This window comes from Triticum dicoccoides, chromosome 3A, assembly GCF_002162155.2.
Source record: "Triticum dicoccoides isolate Atlit2015 ecotype Zavitan chromosome 3A, WEW_v2.0, whole genome shotgun sequence".
NCBI lineage: Eukaryota > Viridiplantae > Streptophyta > Magnoliopsida > Poales > Poaceae > Triticum > Triticum dicoccoides.
In genome coordinates this window covers 706,802,209-706,829,684 of record NC_041384.1, presented here as the reverse complement: position 1 = coordinate 706,829,684, position 27,476 = coordinate 706,802,209, and the positions used below count along the sequence as shown (strand labels likewise).

Below are 27,476 nucleotides of genomic sequence, written 5' to 3'. Positions count from 1 at the left end.
CGTGAAAGTGCGTCGCCCCGCGGGCGGGGAGCGCGTCGGTGTCGAGTGGTGCCTCCTGAAGCCAAGCGGAGTCGTCGGCGACAAACACGAGCGCGCAGAGACGGATCTCGCGGTCCTCAGCCAAACCTCCGCCTAGAACCATAATGATGGGGATCGGAAAAATTGCAACTTCTCCAATAAGTCGCTAAGACACCTGCCCCACGTTGGGCGCCAACTGTCGTGGTTCTAAGACTGACAGTAGAATAGGGGGGTAGGAATGTAGATGCAAGATCCTAACTATGGAGGAGTTGTACACACGAGTTTACGAGTTCAGGCCCTTCTCGGAGAAAGTAACAGCCCTACGTCTCGGAGCCCAGAGGCGGTCGACTGAATATATGTGTGTCAATTACAGAAAGTGCGAACCCCTGTCCCAGAGGAGGGGGGTGGCTTATATAGAGTGCACCAGGACCCCAGCTCCCCTCTGTTACACAGGGTTCAGTGCTCATAAAGGAAGGGTGTTACTGGTAACGTCTACAGTAAAGTGTTATAAATGCCCATAAAGCTATGGTTTAAGTCTTGACCGTTGCAGAGTGGAGAGTTTCTCATCTTCTGGTGGTGGAGTGTCTTCAAGGTGGTCGAGTGAGCACATCTTCACGGTCGAGTGGATGATGATTTTTCTCCGACTGCTTCTGATTCTTTGTAGAGATGTTCTTGGGGAGGGTATGTTGGACAGATCCATGACCCTACCGTAGGTACATAGCTTCATCACCCGCCGCGCCGCCAAGTCAGATCGGCCACGCCCCGCGTAGTATTCCCATGATTCCTGCCGTCGAGCGAAGGACGAAAGCCCCGCCGCCGCCGTCCTTGGGAGCCTCGAGGGCTTGCCCTGCGGCTCACTCTGGCGGCGGCGAGAAGGGGATGGGAGGAGGAGAAGGGTGTCGGCGGCGCTCGGCTGGTTGCCGCCCGAGCCGCTCGTCACGAGCGACGCGGGGGCGTCCTGATTTTCCGGGAACCAGTGCCTCCACCTGTCTGCGTTATCCCTGTAAATTTGAATATTGAGTAATAAAGTAAATCATGTGTAAGCCTAAAAAAACCTATCTGTGTTTGTACAAATTGACTTCCAAGTTCCAACACTCTGTAATGAATTTAAACTTCCTTTTTCCCTAGTAGTGCAGTTTTTCATTTGGAAAGAACCTAAAACAGAATATTTTAATTTCCTGCCACAAGGATGAATACTTTAATTTCCTACCACAAGGATATATATATGGCGGACAGCCCCCACGATCTCTGAACTATTTGGATGACTACATCATCAGTAATACCGCATGACTCATGTGGTTCGCAAACTTCAAATTCGCATAAATGCCTACTTCAGGGATACTGTCCTAACAATTTCCAGACCAATCATCGTGGTTAGTTTGTTGAATTGTGGAATCCTTACTTTCTGGCATATAATCCTTAAACGTTGCATAAGGCAGTACATTCTCTGCGAAAAATTCACACTAAACATCTTAAAAGATCGTGTCTTCCGAGTGCCGGAACTGCGACTAGGCACCAAGCAAAATCGATACCAGTCGGTTTTTAACTTTTTATTGAGACGCCCACAGGGACTGATTCTACTGCGCACTGCGTCGCAGTACAACGCCTTGGATACGTGGAGCCGGCTGCTCAAGTCAAAGCTGTGAAGTCTAGTTCCTCAAGAAGTTGGAGCTTGTACAACTGGACAAGGCGAAGTCCAGCAGCATGCTGAACCCGAGCACCTGCTTCTCCAGGTCGAACACCAGCAGGTTGTTCTCCAGCTGCTTCGCGCCGATCACCACCGCCGGCTCGCCGTCCACCGGCATGCCGCCGGGCCCCATCCGCAGGATCCCCAGGCACAAAGCCCCGTCCACCTTCACCAGGTAGTTGTCGCCGTACAGCGTCCAGTTCTTCCACGTGGCGCCGGCGCCCAGCTCTAGCTGGATGCGAGGCACGTCGTAGGCCGACGGCCGCTTCAGCCTCATAAACCCGGCGTTGTAGCAGATCTCGAACGGCTTCGGCGCCGGCACCCGCTCCACGGAGGTCGCCGGAACATTCCTCCCCCTGCACGCCATTTCCGGCATCCATACGTGAAATAGCTCAGTTGTTCAGTAGGTACAATGGTGATTTACCTTGCCCTTGCGGAGAATGCGTCGCGTATATACCTTGTGAAGGCGTCGTCGAAGGCCTTGGCGAACGGCTCGTACACGTCGGGGCGCATCATCATGTAGGGCGTGGCGGTGCTCAGCACGACGCCGCCGGTGCCGGCGCCGGGGTCGAGCTCGAGCGCGCCGCTGGGGAGGATCGCCTGGGCGTCGGCCTCGTGCCACGACACGGAGATGCTCTTGACGGGGATGTAGTATCCGGCGGCGTTCGCCGGGTTGGTGAGGAGTGGGGTGTATGGTATGATGGTCGTGTAGTCGACGTAGCCTGGCGCTTGCCCGGGCGCCGTCAGGTTCACAGGCGAGTCCCCGAAGATGGCGAACACGGGGAGGCACAGGGCGAACTTACCTCCGAAGCCGCGCTGAGCGGCGAGCTGCGACGGCAGCGAGAGCGGCCGCCGGGAGAACCCCGCCACGCCGGTGACGCCCGCGGGGAGCGATCTCTGCAGGCTGTCCGGCGCGCACGCGCCGAGGATGGCGAACGACTCTTCAGGAGGAAGCTCCATCGCGCCGTCCGTGGCGTTGGCCGACATCGCGAAGCTCGTGAGGTCGGCGGTGGAGCACTGGCGGGTGACCGGGTTGCCGGCGCAGGCGCATTGCGACCCTGACTCTCCTATCTGGCCGCCGTCCACGTGCAGGCAGCGGTGTGGGCACTCCTGGCTGGCCGCGCTGCCGCACTTACCGGACCCGCATGCCACAGTGCTCTGCGCCGACGGCGGGCAAGTTGACCAGACGAGCGAGCCGGCGAGGTCGAGGAGGAGCGGCGACTTGTCGGCCTTGATGATGATGGTGTAGAGGGAGGTGTTGAGGTCCTTGGCGAGCCGGGAGATGAGTGGCTTGTACGGGGCTTGCTGGCCGCTCGCAGCGGTACATGACAGCAGCAAGAAGAGCGATGAGACGATGATACGATGGAGCACAACGTAGTTCTTGGGATTGGGAGTAATTTTCTGCATTCGATCCATATTGGCTTGGGATCTGAGAAGAGGATGACTAGTCTGAATGGCTAGCTACTCGATCTGAATGTATTTATACTGCTCAGTTACTCTCAGAGTTGTTAAATGTTGATAATTGACAATCTTGATCGTGAATTTTGCAGGGCTTAGTTGTTCTTGTTTTATGCTACCGAGGAGTTGACAATACGTAAAGACGTACAAGTCAAGATCTCTCAAAAACTTGTGCTGATCTGGTTTGTCTCATCGCTGGTATCGGACTCGCTACAGGCCAGTCGACTGAATTCTAAATTTGGGTCAGTCAGCTTTGCATTTATTGCTTTATGCCTTTATAGTTTTCTTTGTCTTTTTTGGGGAAAGTGTGTTTTATTCTTTGGTAATAGAATTACGGTCTGCTAATGCATCTTCAGCTACACTCTCTGTTACACGGCGCAATCAACAAGCGGTGCTATCACCAGAACGATCAATATTAGCAAGACTATGAGCAACTCTATTTTGATGACGATCGATTTTCTGTGAAATAAACCCATGCAACTGCGGAAGTTTCTTGATCTTCAACATAAGATGTCCCAAGGCAGAGCATTCCAATGAATTATGTGACAAAGCCTTGCAACACACGAGTTGCAGACTAAATCACAATTGGAAGGGCTGACAGTTGCATACTCATTGATAGTCCTTCTAGCACCGCACTAACTTTTGACTCTAGGGCATCATTGCATTGAAATAGGTAACGATAAGCCGAAAAGGTGATCACCCCATCCGAAACTCTAAGAACCATACCCGTAATTGCCCGCACAGATTCTTTCACAAACGACCCATCAACTGATAACGCCACCCAGCCAGGAGGCCTAGGCCAAAGGGCATGATGTTTTCTCTGTCTACATAAAAGGAAACCCAAATAAAACGGGCTGAGCCCGTTAACCCACTGGCAACCACTCCAAAAACAAACACAACTAGACCTAACTCAGCGCGCAGGCCCGTAGGTCATCTTCCTTCCATTCCTTCCTCCTTCGACCGCACAGAGACCGGTGAATACCCTGCCTTGGATGAAGACTCATATCCAGCGCAGAGGAGACAAGGAACAAAAGTAAAGGAAAGAAGCACAAGAAAGAACCTACAGGAGATCTCCCTTCTACTATGCCCTCGGTAAATCATGCTCTTGCCCATCAAACTATCTTCTATATGGACATTTCGTGCCAGATTTCGATTTCAAAACAGTTTAGAGGCAACATCTTTAGATCTGGAAACCAAAACACAGATGCTAATCCCTCCTCTACAGACCAACATCCTGAGTCAAATAGATTTCAAATTCAAAATCATTTTAGCCTTTGTGCCATGATGACCTGATGACCTCATCTTTTCTAATAATAAAGTACGAATTGACTTTATCGGGTTCATCGTCGTGACGTTTTTACAGAAAACCCTTTGTTTTTTAGCAAAACAACCCGCGGTCTAATAATAAGTGTCGCAGGAAGATAACGATTCGATCGTCGGGCCACCAGGATTGTACCGGGTCTCGGAAGAGAGAGCACAGGCATGACTCCTCCTGAAAGCGTAGGGCCTACACCAGGTTACGTATTACTCCCTCCGTTCGGAAATACTTGTCAGAGAAATGCCTAAAAATGGATGTATCTAGAACTAAAACATATCTAGATACATCCATTCCTCCGACGAGTATTTCCGGACGGAGGGAATACAAGCAAACAAAGACATCACGCACGCAATCCCTTCGTCCTCCACACGCATGAAGCCGCCGCCACCGCCGCTTCTCACCTCAATGCTAGATCGGAATCAAAGTCGTTGCTCAAATCGTGAGATCGTGGGAAGAATCGCAACACGACAGATGTGAAGGGATCAAGGTCGTCGCTGCTGCTGCCTTTGCTCTGGATGGAGAGGACGGCTACCTCCGCTGGAAGAAATCAGTGGCGCTCCGCCTCCACGTCCTCAGCGTTGACGCACGTGCTGACCACCTCGCGCCGCTGGCAAGCCTGTTGCCGTAAAATAGCATCTCGTCGTGTGTGCGTCCATAGCTGGCGAAATCGATCCATTCAACTTATACGTTCTAACCAGAGAATAAATCAATCAAGGCGCTAGCGTTGGCTAGCTAGCATTGGCCTTGTGCGTGTATCTCTCCAAAAAGAATCGTTCAAGCGTGGCGTTTGTACTCGGCGTCTCGGAAAGCAGTCATCGAGCCGCATACCTGAGCCAGCATTCTACAAGAGCGTCTTGCCCAGCTTCTCCGGCTCAACTCCTCCGTCTGCGGGCTCGCCGCTGCCGACGACAAGGACCATCCTTGCCGAGTCCTCTTATGCAGGTGATGCAGTTAAAACGAACTCGTCAAGAATACACGTCTCAATCACAGTCACAAAAGGATTCATGCCCAGCTTTGAGGTCGCAGGGGACGCAGATTTCGTTTTTTGATCAAGTTCTGTTGTGTGATACAATAGCAGCAGGAGTGGAGCAGCAAAATTCATCAGATAAGAAAGCGGTGGAGGCTGAAGGACCGAGTGCTGTCGATGTAGCTTTACAGCCATGCATGCATCCAAATCACCGGTGTTGTGACGTTGACCTGGGATTGCTCCAAGCTAATTGAACCAGCACGCAACGACCACTACCAAGCTTCAATTACGTGGACAGGTACCCTTATCTTTCTTTTCCATTACCATATTTGTGTAGAAGTACCACGTGTAGTCTCGAGTCTTGACCATGGCAACCATGGGGGCTTGCTATGCATCTAAAGAAAAAGATGCATCGATCGTCGATTGGGTAGGAAATAATTCCCAGAATTGTGGGGTAACTATGGGGCTTCACATACATGCAAGGTACTAAAGAAAGAAAGTACCATCCATTGGGATTAGGGGCACAATTAACATCAAAATAATAAAAGGAAGACATTGCACAATGATTGAAGAGGATGTTGCACAATGATTTATAATGCATGGTAGAGGAGGACGTTGCCATCAGCATTAATATTTCTTACTAAATTTGTGTTAATTTTATTTTTCGTTGAAACACACGATGTAGTTTTGATTACTCGTTAAATTTAATTACTTTTAATGTGCTTTATATTATCAGAATGATGCTATGAATAAAATAGAACTTTTTCCATTAGAAAATATTATCAATTAGATCAATTTACTCGAATCGTACCCGAAGTTCTATCTTTGTTCATAGGAACTAGATTTTTTTCCCAGACGTTGTCATGGGCATTAATATTCCTTACTAAATTGGCAGCAATTTTATTTTCCATTGAAATGCTTGACGTAATTGTTATTACTTACTATATTTTATTATTTTTTATGTTCTTTATGTTGCCATGATGTTATGAATATATCAAAAGTTTTATGAAAAGAAAACGTTACCAGTCAGATCAGTTTACTCTCAATCGCACCAATGTCCTAAGCACCATGTCATTAACTCGTGATCCTCAAATTATACATATTTTTTGATCATGAGCAACTTATCCGGTGACATAGTTCCTGAAAGATCGTCGGTGTCGCCTAGAGGGGGGGGGGGGGTGAATAGGCGTTTTAAAATAATTATGGTTTAGGCTTTAACAAATGCGGAATAAACCTAGCGGTTAATTTGTCAAGCACAAAACCTAAAACAAATAGGCTCACCTATGTGCACCAATAACTTATGCTAAGCAAGATAAGCAACTATGTGATAGCAAGATATATGACAAGAAACAATATGTCTATCACAAAGTAAAGTGCATAAGTAAAGGGGCTCGGGTAAGAGATAACCGAGGCACGCGGAGACGACGATGTATCCCGAAGTTCACACCCTTGCGGATGCTAATCTCCGTTTGGAGCGGTGTGGAGGCACAATGCTCCCCAAGAAGCCACCAGGGCCATCGTAATCTCCTCACGCCCTCGCACAATGCAAGATGCCGTGATTCCACTAAGGGACCCTTGAGGGCGGTCACCGAACCCGTACAAATGGCAACCCTTGGGGGCGGTCACCGAACCCGTACACTTTGGTAACCCTTGGGGGCGGTCACCGGTACCCGTCAAATTGCTCGGGGCGATCTCCACAACCTAATTGGAGACCCCGACGCTTGCCCGAAGCTTTACACCATAATGATTGAGCTCCGAACAACACCAACCGTCTAGGGCGCCAAGGCACCCAAGAGGAACAAGCTCTAGGGTGCCCAAACACCCAAGAGTAATAAGCTTCTCAAACTTCACTTCCACGTAGCACCGTGGAGAACTCAAACCGATGCACCAAATGCAATGGCAAGGGCACACGGAGTGCCCAAGTCCTTCTCTCTCAAATTGCACCGAAGCAACTAATGCTAGGGAGGAAAATGAGAGGAAGAACAAGAAGGAGAACACCAAGAACTCCAAGATCTAGATCCAAGGGGTTCCCCTCACATAGAGGAGAAAGTGATTGGTGGAAATGTGGATCTAGATCTCCTCTCTCTCTTTCCCTCAAAAACTAGCAAGAATCCATGGAGGGATTGAGAGTTAGCAAGCTCGAAGAAGGTCAACAATGGGGGAAGAACACGAGCTCAAAGGATAAGGTTGAATGGGGAAGAAGACCCCCTTTTATAGGAGCTCTCGAATCCAACCGTTATGTGCTCAGTCCGCGCATGAGCGGTACTACCGCTCAGGGGAGCGGTACTACCGCCCGGGAGGTAGAACACGGAGAGCGGATCGAAACAAAGTGCGTGGCGGAGCCGTATGAGCGGCACTACCGCTGGAGCCAGCGGTACTACCGTTGGCCGCAGCGGTACTGCCGCTTGGGAGAGTGGTACTACCGCTTGTGGCGATAAGCGGTACTGCCGCTCCGGCCCAGCGGTACTACCGCTGGAACCGCGCACAACACCTACCACGAGCACAGGGAGAAGGAATAGAGATGAGGGCCATTGAGCGGCACTAGGGGTGGTGGTAGCCGCGGTACTACTGCACATGAGCGGTACTACCGCTCCTACGGTTGCTCCTACTGCCGCTGAACCCAACACGAGAAAACCACGTCTCGAGTCGAGGCAGTACCAGTGCGGAACCGGAGCCGTACTACCGCTTATGGCCATGGGCGGTACTACCGCTGTGGGACAGCGGTACTACCGCTTGTGGCGATAAGCGGTACTGCCGCTCCGGCCCAGCGGTACTACCGCCGGCGCCATCCTTAAGCCACTTCCACGAAAGCAAGTAAACTCCACGGAAAACCAGAACTGCCATAACTTCTGCATATGAGCTCCGAATTGAGCAAACTCAAGCTTGTTGGATACAAGACGACGAGTAGCATCAAAACAGCGATCAAATAGAGGAGAGAAACCTCCATCCAAGAAGAACCGGCAAAAACCTCCAACATCAAAAACATCATAGAAGATGCGAGTGGACTCCGTTTTCAATGAACTCGAGCTTGTCACCAAGATGACCATAAGCTCTAAAAATCACAAAGAGAAGAGCCAAACAAGAACCAATAAAGATGATGCAAGGATGCAATGGTTTGAGCTCTCTACGAATGATATGATCAAGCTACTCATCGAGAGCCCCCCTTGATAGTACGACAATCGATCCTATAACTCGGTCTCCCAACTACCATCATGAGACCGGTAAAATAGAAAAACCTACCAAGGGCAAACCTTTGCCTTGCACATGGTCCACTTGAGCTAGATGATGACGATCTTGACTCTCTCAAGTTGGACCACCTTTCTTGATTGGGTAGACTCGATGAAGACTAGTTGATTGCTCTCCCATACTCCACAATGGGTGAGCCACTCTTCCGCACATCTTCACAAATCCATTGTCACCACAAAGGACAGCAAGCTTCAAGCATTTGATCTCTTCGTGATGCTCCACTTGAACTTGCACACAACAACCTTTCTTGATTGTGTTGACTTGATGAAGACTAGTTGATTGCTCCCCCATACTCCACTATGGGTGAGCCACTCTTCCGCACATCTTCACAAGTCCATTGTCACCACAAAGGACGGCAAGCTTCAAGCATTTGATCTCTTCATGATGCTCCACTTGAACTTGCACACCGTAACCTAACCCCACAAAGAACCCTCACGAAGACCATGGGTTAGTACACAAAGCGTAATTGACAATGCTTAGCATATCATGGAATCACTTGACCCCTCTTGGTACATCTTCTACGCTTTGTGGGTTGATCAACTCAATTCACTCTTTGACTTAGTCTTGATCAACCTCTCACAAGACCAATCTTTAGGTAATTCCTTGAATAGCACCTTGGTCGATAGAAACTCTCCTTGAAACCAACACATGTACTCCAAGAAAAGCCTATGGACAAAACCTTCAAATATAACTCAAGGCAACCATTAGTCCATAGAGATTGTCATCAATTACCAAAACCAAACATGGGGGCACCGCATGTTCTTTCAGTTCCTCGACCCGACCAACCATGGTTTATAGGAACAGAATTTTTTCCCCGTTGCAACGCCCGGGCATTTGTGCTAGTCTTAACAAAAATCTCTACTATCTAAAAAGAACCTAAGGTTCATTTTCGTGCCGACGGACCGCGTTCTGCCCACCTTCGTCCACCCACCCCATCTTTTTTTCCCAGTTGGCAAGTGACGATTCGATTCAATCATCATAATTACATGATCCAATGGGCGTTACACCTTCTCTTTAAAAAATTGCAATCATCATAATTATATGCCCCAGACGTCACACCTTCCCTCAAAAAATCACAATCACTATAATTACAAGATTTGGCCACGGGCACATACCTAGTCCATTACTAAAAATGAACTGCAGAATCCACTACTAAAACTAAAGATAGAAAACAAAATTCAATAAACTAAAATGAAGTACAAAATTCTTATTTAGAAAAGAATGAAATAGAGGATAACCTGTAACCCTACATAAATTCAAAATCATAGACTAAAACTAAATAAAACTAGTTATAAAAATCTTATGTAGAAAATAACCAGTAATTAACTGGCAGAATCTTATATAGAAAAGAATGAATTAGAAGGTAACCTGTAACCCTCCCAAAAATAAAAAACACAGACTAAAAACTGAATACACCTAATTATCAAAATATTTATATATGCATGACTGAATTAAATGCAACATGTTACAACTGCTAAATTTAAAAACACATGACCTAACAGAGAATGCTACTGCTCCTGTTTAGTGAATGTTCCTGTTTAGAAGAATACTTTTAGTCGCAATTACCTGAACTAGATAATACCCCGTGCGTTGTTGCGGGTATACTTGTGCAGTCCCATGTACAAAATTGAGAATTTGAAGTACACATGCAATAATACTATACCAATTTTTAACAGGGGTCCAAGGCCAATACCAGTACAATAGGTAGATTAGAGAATCATTGACACATGTTGGCCTAAGTTGCTACCTTAGCATTCTTTTTATGAACAATCATAAATTAGAAATGACATAGATGTCATCCATGTGGATGTTCCTGGAATAACTAACATGAAATTGCACTAACCGAAACACAAAGGGACAGTTAGTGTAGGATAAAGCCAATCCTGGTTACAAACTTAATCTACGCAGAATAAAATGCAATGTCTGCTTCTTTTATTTCCTTGTTTGGAACAGGGTCACCATCTACCCTTGATAGGAACAATGGAGAAATAAATGAACAACTCTAAATCACAAAAAGTGTAATTGTCTGCAATTGAGCAAGCTACCTATTCATCATGAGAAGCCATTGTACACTACTACACTGAATCCATCATCACACAATATTGGAACAGTAGGAACAGAGAAATAGGGTGTAGAAACTTGATACAGCTCAATTCCGTGTGATCTGCTTGAACAGAAATAATGACACATCCTGTAGTCATTAGCTCTGCGAGAAATTGGGATGTAGATATAGAAACATGGTACTCTCAGCCAGTGGATAGGTAAAATTCAATCGGATAGTAGCTGCATAAATGCTACTAAAAAAACTAACGATCTAACATGTAAAATTCATGATTAACTCATGTAAGATAGGAAAATGATTAAAACACACCTTGCATTATTAGATGTCTAAAATCTAAACATAACCAAAATAATAAAATTGGATCTTGAAAGGCACATAGGTCCAAGTAGAATAAGATTCGTGGGAATAAGCAGGAACATGAATATCATGCTATAACAAATTAGACTGAAGCTCTTGCAATTGCTGGTATGTTCCAGTCGTTAACCAAGAGGACTCGTGGGATGAGAAAAATTGCTTGTTCATTGTTCACTCAAAAAGTAACGGGGGAATAGTAAACATGAGAAAGCAGAGGTGCTTTAGCTAGACGGACATTATGTCACGGGAGAATAAATAGGAGTCGTGCTGCTTGCTGGCCTTCCCTGAGATGTTGACATTAATTAGGAGAATAAATAGTCAGCCACACTTCACCGAATCCAATTGCTTAGTGATGTGAGGAAATGGTGGGGTGAACATACATAACCCCAATACACACATCAAGACCATGAGGAGAAGAAGTGGAGCAGCGTCCCGGAGTAGGAGAGGAAGCATCAAACATGAAGGCCTCCTTTGGTTCATAGGGTAGGAAAATTGTACGAATAGGAAAGTTATAGGAAATGAGATGACATGTATCTCAAATCATATGAGTAAGAATAGGAAAGAAGATGCCCTTTGATTCACATCATAGGAATTTTTCCATTAAGTCTAGACTAATGTTTATTTTCCTATGAAATGTGGAGGATATGAAGAATTCCTCCATAAAAATAGGATTCCATTCATTCTCGAAATAGGCTTTTGCCCCGTTTTATAAATAAAGTAACGGTCCATACAATCCATGTTCGAACAACACCCGACAGACAACGGTTGGGGCCACAACACAGTCAAGCCCAAGAAAACACAAAGAAATATTTAAAAACCCACCTAGTGGCCGCCGCGTAGCGGCACTACGAGGACGATAGTCGACGCGCCGAAGCCAAGAGCGCATCCAACATAAGGCCGAGTCGATCGCGATCACGCTGCCTCGAGAGCGGGTGCCAGTGCTGCAGAAAAGCAAGGAATTTGAAGGAGTCAGAGGCCTTCCTTGGAAAAACCTTCTCGATCACCATCTTATTCTGAGTCGTCCAAAGAGTCCATGACATCGCTGCAAAAATAAGCCAAAATAGGCGTCGATGTTGCGACTGCTGTAAAGCTCTATGTTGGAGAAACTCCGCGAGTTAGGGCCTCCCAGTCGGGCCCCAATGCCTCATGGACGTAAGTCCATATTACCCTTGCCGCCATACAAGAGAAGAGGATATGGGTCCCAGTCTCAGGTACTGCACAGAGGGAGCATAGACCATCGCCAGGTTCATGCCGCCTAACTACCTCTGTCCCCGAGGGAATGCGATCCCGTAGTAGTTGCCAAACAAAAATCTTAATCTTTAAAGGTACGGGGGCTTTCCATAACGGGGACAGCCAGGGAGTAGCAGGTGACGGGCAAAGGGCATGGTATGACGTGCTCACTAAGAACACCTCCGTCAGTTCGAGCCGCCAGGATACCGTGTCCAGATAATCTGGAAGCACGAGTGGTAGCACGACCCACAATCTAGTCCAATCGTTACTCTCGGCTTGTCCAAAGATGCGACGAAACCGGATGTTTCATTGTCCAGCTTGGAAGGCCGTAGAAACTAGTACATATGAGTCCAGACAAATCGAGAATAAGTTAGGGAAGCAAACGCGTAATGGCTTAGTACCCAGCCAGGGATCCAGCCAAAATTGGATCCCTTTCCCGTTCCCTAAGGAGAAGGAGATCCCTAGGCGGATGTCCTCCTTGATCCTTTGGATGGCTCGCCAGAATTGTGAGCCCTCCGTCCGGTTGCATGCCAAGATCGGCTCACCCCTAAGGTATTTCACTTGAATGAACTGTAACCATAGTCCTCCCTCGCCGCGTAAGATCCGCCAGACCCATCTTAACATGAGCACAATGTTCATACAGCGGGAGGCAGTGATGCCCAGGCCACCACAGTCCTTAGGCATGCAAAGATCCGCCCACTTTACCATGTGATACTTTTGGAGGCCGTTGGCCGCCTGCCAAAAGAACCTAGCGAGATCCTTATCGAAGGCACTATGGACGCCGATATACATCCCCATCATGAACACAGGGAGGCTTGCTAGGTTGGAACTAATAAGGATCGATTTTCTCCCTTAGGAGGTGAACCGAGATGCCACTCGTCCCACCAAAGGGTCGAATGCACTCGTCAGGATCTTCGAGTCTGCCATCGGCATCCTCAAGTAAGTAGTGGGAATGAGGTCAGTCTGCAGTTTAGGTTATCCGCAATCCTTTGTTGGTCCTCTGCAGGGAAGCCCAAGATGATGACCATGCTCTTGTCGAAGTTAATCTTGAGTCCCAACATAGCCTCGAAGCTTTCTCTAAAGGAAATTTTCCCATAGAAATCATATCCTATGAAATTCTTACAAGATTCCTCTAAATTAAAGGAGGCCGAATTATTATCAGGCACATGCAACAGAGTTTTTCTCTGTCTCAGAAGTAGGCTATTCCGTGGCCATAGACCCATCCGGTGAAGATAAACATTGTGTGCCGGTGGGACACTTTAAGCACTGGGCTGCAAAGCTAAAATACTGGGATGTGTATGCATTGTGTGCCGATTTTTACAAGAATGAAATACTGAATCTGATATACCTGAACAAATTCTAAAGTACAGATCCACAGAGGACATACCTGAAGAACAGAGTACAGAAACTTGAACTGCACACATGTTGTCGCCGTACTCAGAAGTTTTCCATTCTTGCCGCAAACCCATTAGGCACACACTGCTGCAGTAGACGCTGTCGATTCCGCACCCGCCAGAGGAGCTGGATCTGACGCTCCTACTAGTTGTCGCTGTGAACAAAGGCCCTACGCAGTGTCGCTAGCAAACTGGCTCTTCCAGGCCGGTAAGAATCCCTGCCAGTATCGCGTCCACTCCATGGCTGAGGTCGGCGTGGCTACCAAAGGACGATGGGTTCGGCCTATTCGAGCGAGAGAAGGGTCCGTGGTCGGCCTATGAGGGAAAAAGAGCCCGTGGTCAGTTTGTGGTGGGTCCTCCTGCTGGTAACTAAGAGAGTGTTTGTTTCCAGGGACTTATTGGTTTAGGGACTTAAAAAAGTCTCTATAAGTCCCATCTAAACCAAACAGGAAGGATTTATAGGGATTTAAAGTGGGCATTTGGGACTTATGAAATAAGACTCTCAAGGAGGGACTTATAGGGACTTATAGTTGTAATATGGTCTTTTAGTCCATCTTAAGTCCCAGGAACCAAACAGGTAGGGACTTTTTAGGAACTTGAGACTTATAAGTTGGGATTAAAAAAAGTCCTAGGACTTATGAACCAAACAGGGCCTAAACTCATGCAGTCGTTCTGCACGCTAGTCAATCGATGGTGGTCCACCTATAATCCGGTAAGGAAATGTTGATGTGTTGAGCTGCTGATGTGGACAACTTGCATGTTAAGAGAAATATGCTAGTGTGAATGAACTATTTAGGTGTTATAGATTTGCACATGTAGGAAATACATATTGCACATAGATAGTGCAAGCAAGCACACCTACAAGAGGAAGCAAATTATGCAAATCACCAATGAGAGAAATATCACAATGACACCATTTCAAGAACACTAAAGCAATATATACTCAAAGAAGCCATTTGGATAAACTACACATAGCAGGACACAAAATCATATAAACTCGTTATAACATCATTTTATAGTTCATTCCTAACAAACAACTTTGAAACATCAACTCTCGCAATATCGTTCAATGGAGAATATTCAAGCATCGTCTGCATAGGTACCATGAAAGCTCTAATAGAATGTAGTTATGATGAATCATAAATGATCATCAACCTAGGCATTAATTGTGGCTAGAAAATTATCATAATCGGTAGGATTTGTTGTAAAGCGGCTTTGCCCTTCTTCATCTCCATGTTCCTTCTCCGGCTTATCTCCTAGACATGCTTCTTGGAAAGTGGCTCTGTGGATATTTTTCCATCGCTCTATTATTTTCTCGGATTCTTTTATGAGGTTATGTTCCTTCAACACAACCTCTTGGGAAGCGGCGGTCCGCTTCTCATAATATTCAATAAAATCAGAGTTATGAAGATTATTGGCAGGGCACCAATTATGGATATTCTCCAACCATCCCATATGTTTCAAGACCTCTTTATGTTGTAGAGAGAGCTCCTTCACCCTTATCATAAGTTCAGAGGTTCTAAAATATAACATTAGTTCCTCAATAATTTTAACATGATTAAAGACATAGCAATCAGGATTGTATGATGCTGCAACAAGGTTAGTGTGATATTTGCAACTAAAGGTCAAATGCTTGTTTTACTTGCAATGCTCAGAAAAATGTAGGGTATCCAATATACTTAAGAGACTCATCCCCACTTTATCTCAACCTGCAAGCATGCCACCTCACCATACAATTATGAATGAGATAAGATCAACCTCAACATGCAGTCATGCATGGAACTCCCCCCCTACTGAAGGAAATATGCCCTAGAGGCAATAATAAAGTTATTATTTATTTCCTTATAATCATGATAAATGTTTACTGTTCATGCTAGAATTGTATTAACCGGAAACATAATACATGTGTGAATACATAGACAAACAAAGTGTCACTAGTATGCCTCTACTTGACTAGCTCGTTAATCAAAGATGGTTATGTTTCCTAACCATGAACAATGAGTTGTTATTTGATTAACGAGGTCACATCATTAGTTGAATGATCTGATTGACATGACCCATTCCATTAGCTTAGCACCCGATCGTTTAGTATGTTGCTATTGCTTTCTTCATGACTTATACATGTTCCTATAACTATGAGATTATGCAACTCCCGTTTGCCGGAGGAACACTTTGGGTGCTACCAAACGTCACAACGTAACTGGGTGATTATAAAGGAGCATTACAGGTGTCTCCAAAGGTAGATGTTGGGTTGGCGTATTTCGAGATTAGGATTTGTCACTCCGATTGTCGGAGAGGTATCTCTGGGCCCTCTCGGTAATGCATATCACATAAGCCTTGCAAGCATTGCAACTAATGAGTTAGTTGCGGGATGATGTATTACAGAACGAGTAAAGAGACTTGCCGGTAACGAGATTGAACTAGGTATTGGATACCGACGATCGAATCTCGGGCAAGTAACATACCGATGACAAAGGGAACAACGTATGTTGTTATGCGGTCTGACCGATAAAGATCTTCGTAGAATATGTAGGAGCCAATATGGGCATCCAGGTCCCGCTATTGGTTATTGACCGGAGACGTGTCTCGGTCATGTCTACATTGTTCTCGAACCCGTGGGGTCCGCACGCTTAAGGTTACGATGACAGTTATATTATGAGTTTATGCATTTTGATGTACCGAAGGTTGTTCGGAGTCCCGGATGAGATCACGGACATGACGAGGAGTCTCGAAATGGTCGAGACATAAAAATTGATATATTGGAAGCCTATATTTGGACATCAGAAGTGTTCCGGGTGAAATCGGGATTTTACCGGAGTACCGGGAGGTTACCGGAACCCCCCGGGAGCCATATGGGCCTTAATGGGCTTTAGTGGAAAGGACAAAGGGGCAGCCCAAGGTAGGCTGCGCGCCTCCCCCCTCCCCTAGTCCTATTAGGACTAGGAGAGGTGGCCGGCCCCCCTCTCCCTCTTTCCCCCTCGGGGAATCCTAGTCCAACTAGGATTGGGGGGGGGGAGTCCTACTCCCGGAAGGAGTAGGACTCCTCCTGCGCCCTCCTCTTGGCCGGCGCCCCCCTCCCCCTTGGCTCCTTTATATACCGAGGCAGAGGCACCCTAGAAACACACAAGTTGATCCATGTGATCTATTCCTTAGCCGTGTGCGGTGCCCCCAGCCACCATAGTCCTCGATAATACTGTAGCGGAGTTTAGGCGAAGCCTTACTGCTGTAGTGCATCAAGATCTTCACCACGCCGTCGTGCTGACGGAACTCTTCCCCGACACTTTGCTGGATCAGAGTCCGGGGATCGTCATCGAGCTGAACGTGTGCTCGAACTCGGAGGTGCCGTAGTTTCGGTGCTTGATCGGTTGGATCGTGAAGACGTACGACTACTTCCTCTACGTCGTGTCAGCACTTCCGCAGTCGGTCTGCCTTGGGTACGTAGACAACACTCTCCCCTCTCGTTGCTATGCATCACATGATCTTGCGTGTGCGTAGGAAATTTTTTGAAATTACTACGAAACCCAACAGTGGCATCCGAGCCTAGGTTATTTATGTTGATGTTATATGCACGAGTAGAACACAAGTGAGTTGTGGGCGATATAAGTCATACTGCCTACCAGCATGTCATACTTTGGTTCGGCAACATTGTTGGACGAGACGACCCGGACCAACATTACGCGTACGCTTATGCGAGACCGGTTCCCCCCGACGTGCTTTGCACATAGGTGGCTTGCGGGCGACTGTCTCTCCAACTTTAGTTGAACAAAGTATGGCTACGCCCGGTCCTTGCGAAGGTTAAAACGGAGTCTATTTGACAAACTATCGTTGTGGTTTTGATGCGTAGGTGAGATTGGTTCTTGCTTAAGCCCGTAGCAGCCACGTAAAACTTGCAACAACAAAGTAGAAGACGTCTAACTTGTTTTTGCAGGGCATGTTGTGATGTGATATGGTCAAGACATGATGCTGAATTTTATTGTATGAGATGATCATGTTTTGTAACCGAGTTATCGGCAACTGGCAGGAGCCTTATGGTTGTCATTTTATTGTATGCAATGAAATCGCGATGTAATGCTTTACTTTATTACTAAGCGGTAGTGATAGTCGTGGAAGCACAAGCTTGGCGAGACGACAATGATGCTACGATGGAGATCAAGGTGTCACGCCGGTGACGATGGTGATCATGACGGTGCTTCGGAGATGGAGATCACAAGCACGAGATGATGATGGCCATATCATATCACCTATATTGATTGCATGTGATGTTTATCCTTTTATGCATCTTATCTTGCTTTGATTGACTGTAGCATTATAAGATGATCTCTCACTAAATTATCAAGAAGTGTTCTCCCTGAGTATGGACCGTTGCGAAAGTTCTTCGTGCTGAGACACCACGTGATGATCGGGTGTGATAGGTTCTACGTTCAAATACAACGGGTGCAAAACAGTTGCACACGCGGAATACTCAGGTTATATTTGACGAACCAAGCATATACAGATATGGCCTCGGAACACGGAGACCGAAAGGTCGAGCGTGAATCATATAGTAGATATGATCAACATAACGATGTTCACTATTGAAAACTACTCCATCTCACGTGATGATCGGTTATGGTTTAGTTGATTTGGATCACGTAATCACTTAGAGGATTAGAGGGATGTCTATCTAAGTGGGAGTTCTTTAATTAATTTGATTAACTGAACTTAAATTTATCATGAAACTTAGTACCTGATTAGTATCTTGCTTGTCTATGTTTGATTGTAGGTAGATGGCTCGTGCTGTTGTTCCGTTGAATTTTAATGCGTTCCTTGAGAAAGCAAAGTTGAAAGATGATGGTAGCAATTACACGGACTGGGTCCGTAACTTGAGGATTATCCTCATTGCTGCACAGAAGTATTACGTCTTGGAAGCACCGCTGGGTGCCAGGCCTGCTGCAGGAGCAACGCCGGATGTTATGAAGATCTGGCAGAGCAAAGCTGATGACTACTCGATAGTTCAGTGTGCCATGCTTTACGGCTTAGAATCGGGACTTCAACGATGTTTTGAACGTCATGGAGCATATGAGATGTTCCAGGAGTTGAAGTTAATATTTCAAGCAAATGCCCGGACTGAGAGATATGAAGTCTCCAATAAGTTCTATAGGTGCAAGATGGAGGAGAACAGTTCTATCAGTGAGCATATACTCAAAATGTCTGGGTATAATAATCACTTGATTCAATTGGGAGTTAATCTTCCAGATGATAGCGTCATTGACAAAATTCTTCAATCACTGCCACCAAGCTACAAGAGCTTCGTGATGAACTATAATATGCAAGGGATGAACAAGACTATTCTCGAGCTCTTCGTGATGCTGAAAGTTGCGGAGGTAGAAATCAAGAAGGAGCATCAAGTGTTGATGGTTAACAAGACCACTAGTTTCAAGAAAAAGGGCAAAGGGAAGAAGAAGGGGAACTTCAAAAAGAACGGCAAGCAAGTTGCTACTCAAGAGAAGAAACCTAAGCCTGGACCTAAACCTGAAACTAAGTGCTTCTATTGCAAGCAGACTGGTCACTTGAAGCGGAACTGCCCCAAGTATTTGGCGGATAAGAAGGATGGCAAGGTGAACAAAGGTATATGTGATATACATGTTATTGATGTGTACCTTACTAATGCTCGCAGTAGCACCTGGGTACTTGATACTGGTTCTGTTGCTAATATTTGCAACTCGAAACAGGGACTACGGATCAAGCGAAGATTGGTTAAGGACGAGGTGACGATGCGCGTGGGAAACGGTTCCAAAGTCGATGTGATCGCAGTCGGCACGCTACCTCTACATCTACCTTCGGGATTAGTATTAGACCTAAATAATTGTTATTTGGTGCCAGCATTAAGCATGAACATTATATCTGGATCTTGTTTGATGCGAGACGGTTATTCATTTAAATCAGAGAATAATGGTTGTTCTATTTATATGAGTAATATGTTTTATGGTCATGCACCCTTGAAGAATGGTCTATTCTTGTTGAATCTCGATAGTAGTAACACACATATTCATAATGTTGAAGCCAAAAGATGCAGAGTTGATAATGAGAGTGCAACTTATTTGTGGCACTGCCGTTTAGGTCATATCGGTGTAAAGCACATGAAGAAACTCCATTCTGATGGACTTTTGGAACCACTTGATTATGAATCACTTGGTACTTGCGAACCGTGCCTCATGGACAAGATGACTAAAACACCGTTCTCTGGAACTGTGGAGAGAGCAACAGATTTGTTGGAGATCATACATACAGATGTATGTGGTCCGATGAATATTGAGGCTCGTGGCGGATATCGTTATTTTCTCACCTTCACAGATGATTTAAGCAGATATAGGTATATCTACTTAATGAAACATAAGTCTGAAACATTTGAAAAGTTCAAAGAATTTCAGAGTGAAGTTGTAAATCATCGTAACAAGAAAATAAAGTTTCTACGATCTGATCGTGGAGGAGAATATTTGAGTTACGAGTTTGGTGTACATTTGAAAAATTGTGGAATAGTTTCGCAACTCACGCCACCCGGAACACCACAGCGTAATGGTGTGTCCGAACGTCGTAATCGTACTTTACTAGATATGGTGCGATCTATGATGTCTCTTACTGATTTACCGCTATCGTTTTGGGGATACGCTCTGGAGATGGCCGCATTCACATTAAATAGGGCACCATCAAAATCCGTTGAGACGACGCCTTATGAACTATGGTTTGGCAAGAAACCAAAGTTGTCGTTTCTGAAAGTTTGGGGCTGCGATGCTTATGTGAAAAAGCTTCAACCTGATAAGCTCGAACCCAAATCGGAGAAATGTGTCTTCATAGGATATCCAAAGGAAACTATTGGATACACCTTCTATCACAGATCCGAAGGCAAGACTTTTGTTGCTAAATTCGGAAACTTTCTAGAGAAGGAGTTTCTCTCGAAAGAAGTGAGTGAGAGGAAAGTAGAACTTGACGAGGTAACTGTACCTGCTCCCTTACTGGAAAGTAGTACATCACAGAAAACTGTTTCAGTGACACCTACACCAGTTAGTGAGGAAGCTAATGATAATGATCATAAAACTTCAGATCAAGATACTACTGAACCTCGTAGATAAACCAGAGTGAGATCCGCGCCAGAGTGGTACGGTAATCCTGTTCTGGAAATCATGCTACTAGATCATGATGAACCTACGAACTATGAAGAAGCGATGGTGAGCCCAGATTCCGCAAAGTGGCTTGAAGCCATGAAATCTGAGATGGGATCCATATATGAGAACAAAGTATGGACTTTGGTTGACTTGCCCGATGATCGGCAAGCAATTGAGAATAAATGGATCTTCAAGAAGAAGACTGACGCTGACGGTAATATTACTGTCTACAAAGCTCGACTTGTCGCGAAAGGTTTTCGGCAAGTTCAAGGGGTTGACTACGATGAGACCTTCTCACCCGTAGCGATGCTTAAGTCTGTCCGAATCATGTTAGCAATTGCCGCATTTTATGATTATGAAATTTGGCAAATGGATGTCAAAACTGCATTCCTGAATGGATTTCTGGAAGAAGAGTTGTATATGATGCAACCAGAAGGTTTTGTCGATCCAAAGGGAGCTAACAAAGTGTGCAAGCTCCAGCGATCCATTTATGGACTGGTGCAAGCCTCTCGGAGTTGGAATAAACGCTTTGATAGTGTGATCAAAGCATTTGGTTTTATACAGATTTTCGGTGAAGCCTGTATTTACAAGAAAGTGAGTGGGAGCTCTGTAGCATTTCTGATATTATATGTGGATGACATATTACTGATTGGAAATGATATAGAATTTCTGGATAGCATAAAGGGATACTTGAATAAGAGTTTTTCAATGAAAGACCTCGGTGAAGCTGCTTACATATTAGGCATAAAGAGCTATAGAGATAGATCAAACGCTTAATTGGACTTTCACAAAGCACATACCTTGACAAGATTTTGAAGAAGTTCAAAATGGATCAAGCAAAGAAAGGATTCTTGCCTGTGTTACAAGGTGTGAAATTGAGTAAGACTCAATGCCCGACCACTGCAGGAGATAGAGAGAATATGAAAGATGTTCCCTATGCATCAGCGATAGGATCTATCATGTATGCAATGCTGTGTACCAGACCTGATGCATGCCTTGCTATAAGTCTAGCAGGGAGGTACCAAAGTAATCCAGGAGTGGATCACTGGACAGCGGTCAAGAACATCCTGAAATACCTGAAAAGGACTAAGGATATGTTTCTCGTATATGGAGGTGACAAAGAGCTCGTCGTAAAAGGTTACGTTGATGCAAGCTTTAACACTGATCCGGACGATTCTAAATCGCAAACCGGATACGTGTTTACATTAAACGGTGGAGCTGTCAGTTGGTGCAGTTCTAAACAAAGCGTCGTAGCAGGATCTACATGTGAAGCGGAGTACATAGCTGCTTCGGAAGCAGCGAATGAAGGAGTCTGGATGAAGGAGTTCATATCCGATCTAGGTGTCATACCTAGTGCATCGGGTCCAATGAAAATCTTTTGTGACAATACTGGTGCAATTGCCCATGCAAAGGAATCCAGATTTCACAAGAGAACCAAGCACATCAAGAGACGCTTCAATTCCATCCGGGATCTAGTCCAGGTGGGAGACATAGAAATTTGCAAGATACATACGGATCTGAATGTTGCAGACCCATTGACTAAGCCTCTTCCACGAGCAAAACATGATCAGCACCAAGACTCCATGGGTGTAAGAATCATTACGTTGTAATCTAGATTATTGATTCTAGTGCAAGTGGGAGACTGAAGGAAATATTCCCTAGAGGCAATAATAAATTTATTATTTATTTCCTTATAATCATGATAAATGTTTATTGTTCATGCTAGAATTGTATTAACCAGAAACATAATACATGTGTGAATACATAGACAAACAAAGTGTCACTAGTATGCCTCTACTTGACTAGCTCGTTAATCAAAGATGGTTATGTTTCCTAACCATGAACAATGAGTTGTTATTTGATTAACGAGGTCACATCATTAGTTGAATGATCTGATTGACATGACCCATTCCATTAGCTTAGCACCCGATCGTTTAGTATGTTGCTACTGCTTTCTTCATGACTTATACATGTTCCTATAACTATGAGATTATGCAACTCCCGTTTGCCGGAGGAACACTTTGGGTGCTACCAAACGTCACAACGTAACTGGGTGATTATAAAGGAGCATTACAGGGGGCATTCTTTGCAAACATTACCCTATCCTTTGGTGTTCACAAGTGGCACACATGCAGTCCATCGCTTGTCGCAACCTGAAATTTTGTATGTAATTTTTCCTATGCGCAAGAAGGGATGGAATGGGATTTTTCGGGTGCTATTTTGTATAAATAAGTAAATTCATTTTATAAAAATACAATATCTCTTAAACTGTGCGCCCAAATTACAAAATATTTTGCGCTGAGATCTTCAAAACTAGATATCATGTTAATAGTTTTCGACGAAGTTTTTGTTGGGAGCAAATCTGTGCTCCCAAATACTACTACCATGTGCTTCCAACATGAACTAGTATAGATAGAAATGGCCAATGAGCTACGCATTGTAATCTCAACAATCTTTCTCTATCCCTCGCGTGTACCTCTCTATCTCTAACAACCGAATCCTAGCCATAGGTTTCTTCTTGTATGCCATGGCAGAGGCTTCTTCCTACCTCAATCTATAAACATTACGCGGCTCCTCTATGGAGGGGTAGGATCCTTTCCAAAACTCTTCCAAGTTACTTATTTTTTGTCCGTTGTTTACATCTCTTCTGAAAACCAAGATAAATAATGCAAGAATGGACCAGATCAGGAAAAGAGAAGCCACATCCAGTGGAGTCCAACGAGACTCACCGTTAGCACATGATAAAGTCAGTACATTAGCAATATCAAGAAAGATAGTGACGTGTATTGGCAGATGATTTTGTCCTAATAAGAGGGCCTACTTTTCTACAAGGTGCAATGCCCATTTGTCCATCTTCAACTATGTCTGAAATCAGACTCGCCAAACATGTTCCTTGTTGTTTGACTTTATGAGTCCTTTTAGCGAATGGAAATATCCAGAAGGAAAACTGAGCACTAAAATTCCAATAACTGTTAGAGGACGATTGAGCCTGACATGTCAAATGACTGGATTATTTTTCTTCCATTGCTTCATCATATAAATTATGTTTGCGAAACCTATGCTACTGAACGATGCAGCATACCAAGTAGTATGGTCTATACCTCAATCACTATTTAATAGGAAAGACAATCAAACGAACATTAGTTAATTTCTAAACCCCATATTGTCGATACCACAAAAAACAACTTTGCATGAGAATCAAATATTCCACTAAAACAACATGAGAGTTCTAATTAAAGTTAATTTGCATATTATCCAATCCCACTAGCTCGCTCTCTCGAAACCATCTACTGCCCCATCCTCAACAAAAATCTGCATCAGCCACATCAGAGGCATCTTAATCATCGTCCCCGCTCCCTCTATCCAGTGGTGGCCCACGCACCTCCCTGGCAGTGCAACGGTCTCATATTCGCCTTTACCTGAGCAGACATGGAGGAGAAAATGGAGCTGACGGGGCGGAGCAAAAGCTATAGTGGCGGGCATGGGCGGTAGGAGTTGGGATGTAGCGAGAGAAGCATTTGTGGGCTGAATCATCCATGGTTGAGACGGTGTTTTGAAATGCCAGTGGACATGAGAGGAGAGGCGGCTAGAGTATGTCGATTGGGGACTAAGTGGGGAAGAAGGTAAATTGGGCCATAGCGACGGTGGTCTTGAGGTCGTCAAGAATTTGTGAGATACTCCAGTTCGACAGCCAACGTAGATTTTTTTTCCGGCTGTTTATGTAGTAGGTCCCACGTGACAGCGTAGAAGAAGGGTGAGTGAACTCTCCATCAACTCAAATCTTTATAAGTAGGAAATACATGTTTCCCAAGCAAAGTAACTTGTGCTCCCGTGGGGTGAAGCATACTTTTTCTCCAAAGCACACATGTGCTCCACACGATAGCATACTCATGCGGTGAAGCATACTTGTTCTCCAAAGCACACATGTGCTCCACACGATAGCACACTCATGCCACCGCGTGAAGCACACATGTGCTTCCACATGAACCATTCTTGTTCGTATTTAACCATTTTACGATGAACAATGTGTTTGGGCGATCATGACTTTAGGATAAACTTTGCTCTTTTTTGTGTGGGAGAGGATAGACTTTGCTTTTGGATGATGTGCAGTTTAGAATGATTTTTTTTTTACTTTTAGACGATCTATGTTTAATCAAAGGACGCATTGTATGTTATAAGGACGAATTATTTGCGATGATATGGAACATATTTTGGTTCAATTCTTACGTAATGTGGTTGGAATTCAAATTGAAAAATTATGGATTTAAAATGTTGTTGAATTGTGTGTGGTTAAATCATATAAAATATATGACATGGAACTTGAGTTGAAATGGTGATTATATGCACAAAAGGTGCGAAATAGCAAGATATTTTTTTCGGGTATGACCTTCAAGCACCCATGCATGTATGTAAGGGACTAGCTGTAGTCTTGCTAGTAATCTATCTCTCTCTCTCAGGAAGGTTTGATACAGAGTAGCAATTACAACCAGAGGTTACAAGCGAATTGGGGAAGAACTGGAGGTAGGGGGAAGAGAGGAAGGTAGCCGCCGCCGAGCCGTCCGTGATCCACTGGATGGCTCGTCCAGTGCCTTGGTCCTGCTATGTATAGTGGTTGTGGCTATAGCACTTGTGGCAGCAAGTCAGCTGGGCCTAGCCCATAGCCGGCCGAGGGTAGCAGGGGTGCTGACATCCCCTCCCCCTTAACAGCCGGCTTGCCCCCAAGCCGGTGCCAGTTCTCCGTTGCAAGCCTTGAACATTTTGTAAAGTGCACTCCTCCTGGATCCCATTGCTCATAAGAAGATGCCGAAAAAACGAATTTTACTGCAGGTTGTTCAATGCTTTGTACTCCATTGTTGAACACCTCAGACATGCAGCATGGGAACCTCAACGAATTTAATAGAAGTAAGTTGATGAAGCACCAGCTATGTTCAACAAACTGAACCAACAGAAGAACCATATCACCTGGATCCCATGATATCAGCACTGCTTGCTGAACCACGAGGTACAACCAAAAGCTCTTGGTGGTTTTAGAATGAGGAATTGTTTGCAGTATTCGTAGAGCATCGATAAGAACTGCTTGGTCACCCGGGTCCCAAGAAATACTCCAACAAAGTTTAGCACCATCAAGCCAACAACATATTCCATTGCCAGGATCCCATGGCAGTACCAGTAGCATACAAAAGGTGACTCTGCTTGTCGCAAGGTGATTCATACCAACGGGATATAGATTGTTACCTGGATCCCAAGGAAGAATCAAGACCCGGTGATGAGTAACTATACATGCCTCCCACGAACTACCAAGAATAATATTCCAGATTGTTCGTGATGGTAAGAATGGTCGCTCCCATGTGCAAGCTCTGCTAGAGTGCCCAGACTTGAGAAACCAAGCTCGAGAGAATGGCAGCCAGGCGATTTGCAAGTCAAATTGCTCAAAAATCAGCAGTACCGAGTTAGAGCAATATTGAAACTGGGCTACGGAACAAGTGCTCGCCATATAAATACATGTTGCGTTGCTTGCCATAATAAGTAGGCCACCACTGTGCGCATGAAGGAAGCTGAAAATGAAATTAACACCATACATTGTATCATCTTGCGAAGTGATTCCCGTCAATTTTCTCCTGATCCAAGTGTCAAAAATGTAGCAGTACCAAGCTTCACATGCATAATTATCTCTGAATAGTAGCTTCACTGACCAAAGATCGAAACCTGATTGTTGTTCACCTAGTGTAGACCCATGTGTATGTGCAGGCAGTCTCCATAGTTGCAGCTGTACATATTGCAAATAACTGAAGTGTTCTTGCATGGAAACCCGCTCACAGCCATCAGGGAAGTTCCTTCTCATCCCAGCAATCAAGGTAGGTTGTTTCCGGAACATGCTAGCAGTGCCAAAGTGAGTGGCAAGAACAGTACCAAAATGGCTTGAAATGTTGCTCATGTAAGTACCAAGCAATGACTGCCTCACGCGGAAAGTCGCTGGCTGCAGTCCCACTGTTGTCACCTCTATTTTCAGCATCTGCGCAGTCTTAAGGGTGGATTGAGCATCATTGAGATCTTGCAAAACAAGAACGCACCCCATAGAAAAACAAGAGTGATGTTGTTTGGAAGTGATGGTAAGATTGACATGCTTAATAAAATCTGAATCATCACTGTCATGCTTCAAGGACCACAAATGCAAGAACTGGTTGGTGAGTATCCCTCCGAAGCGTCCACTGAAATTGTACTGCCGCAGCCATGGTTTGTACACAAAATCTCCTGCAGTTGAACCTGTAGTTGCAAACACCACCGAGTTAATCTGTAACTCCACGCGGCCGCTCCCTGTAAAATTCTCTTGAAACCAAAACTGGCAATGCACTGACATGCCCATAATTAGCAGCTGTGTTCTCAGAACGGAGTGGCCATGCAACTCCCCATAGGAATTTGTTTGAGCACTTACGGGAAACAGACGGAGTGATGAATTCCCTTCTCTTCCGTCGCTGCTTAGTGGAAACCCAGAAACTAAGCTGCCCAAAATGATCTGGTCGTCGCTCAATGGATGAGTGAGTTGAAAATTCCCAGAAGGCCATGGTTGCAACTGCATTGAGGTAACAATTGGAGTTTGCA

The 27,476-nt window shown here is 45.1% G+C and overlaps 1 protein-coding gene across 1 annotated transcript; it reads right to left on the bottom strand.

The window, feature by feature from the left end:
* Positions 1 to 1,420: 1,420 nt before the first annotated feature.
* Positions 1,421 to 3,142, bottom strand: LOC119270359 (chitinase CLP-like). The gene is made up of 2 exons (XM_037552366.1): positions 2,163 to 3,142; positions 1,421 to 2,061 (listed from the first exon to the last, which is right to left on the bottom strand). Exons 1-2 carry the CDS (start codon positions 3,119 to 3,121, stop codon positions 1,668 to 1,670), a joined length of 1,353 nt encoding a protein of 450 aa, XP_037408263.1. The 5' UTR covers positions 3,122 to 3,142; the 3' UTR covers positions 1,421 to 1,667.
* Positions 3,143 to 27,476: the final 24,334 nt, after the last annotated feature.

What these genes read in the sequence shown, in the direction of transcription:
- LOC119270359 (XM_037552366.1), bottom strand. Translation starts at nt 3,121, where the DNA reads ATGGATCGAATGCAGAAAATTACTCCCAATCCCAAGAACTACGTTGTG. An exon ending in TTCGACGACGCCTTCACAAG is followed by an intron (nt 2,062 to 2,162) that starts GTATATACGCGA and finishes AATGGCGTGCAG; the next exon opens with GGGGAGGAATGTTCCGGCGA.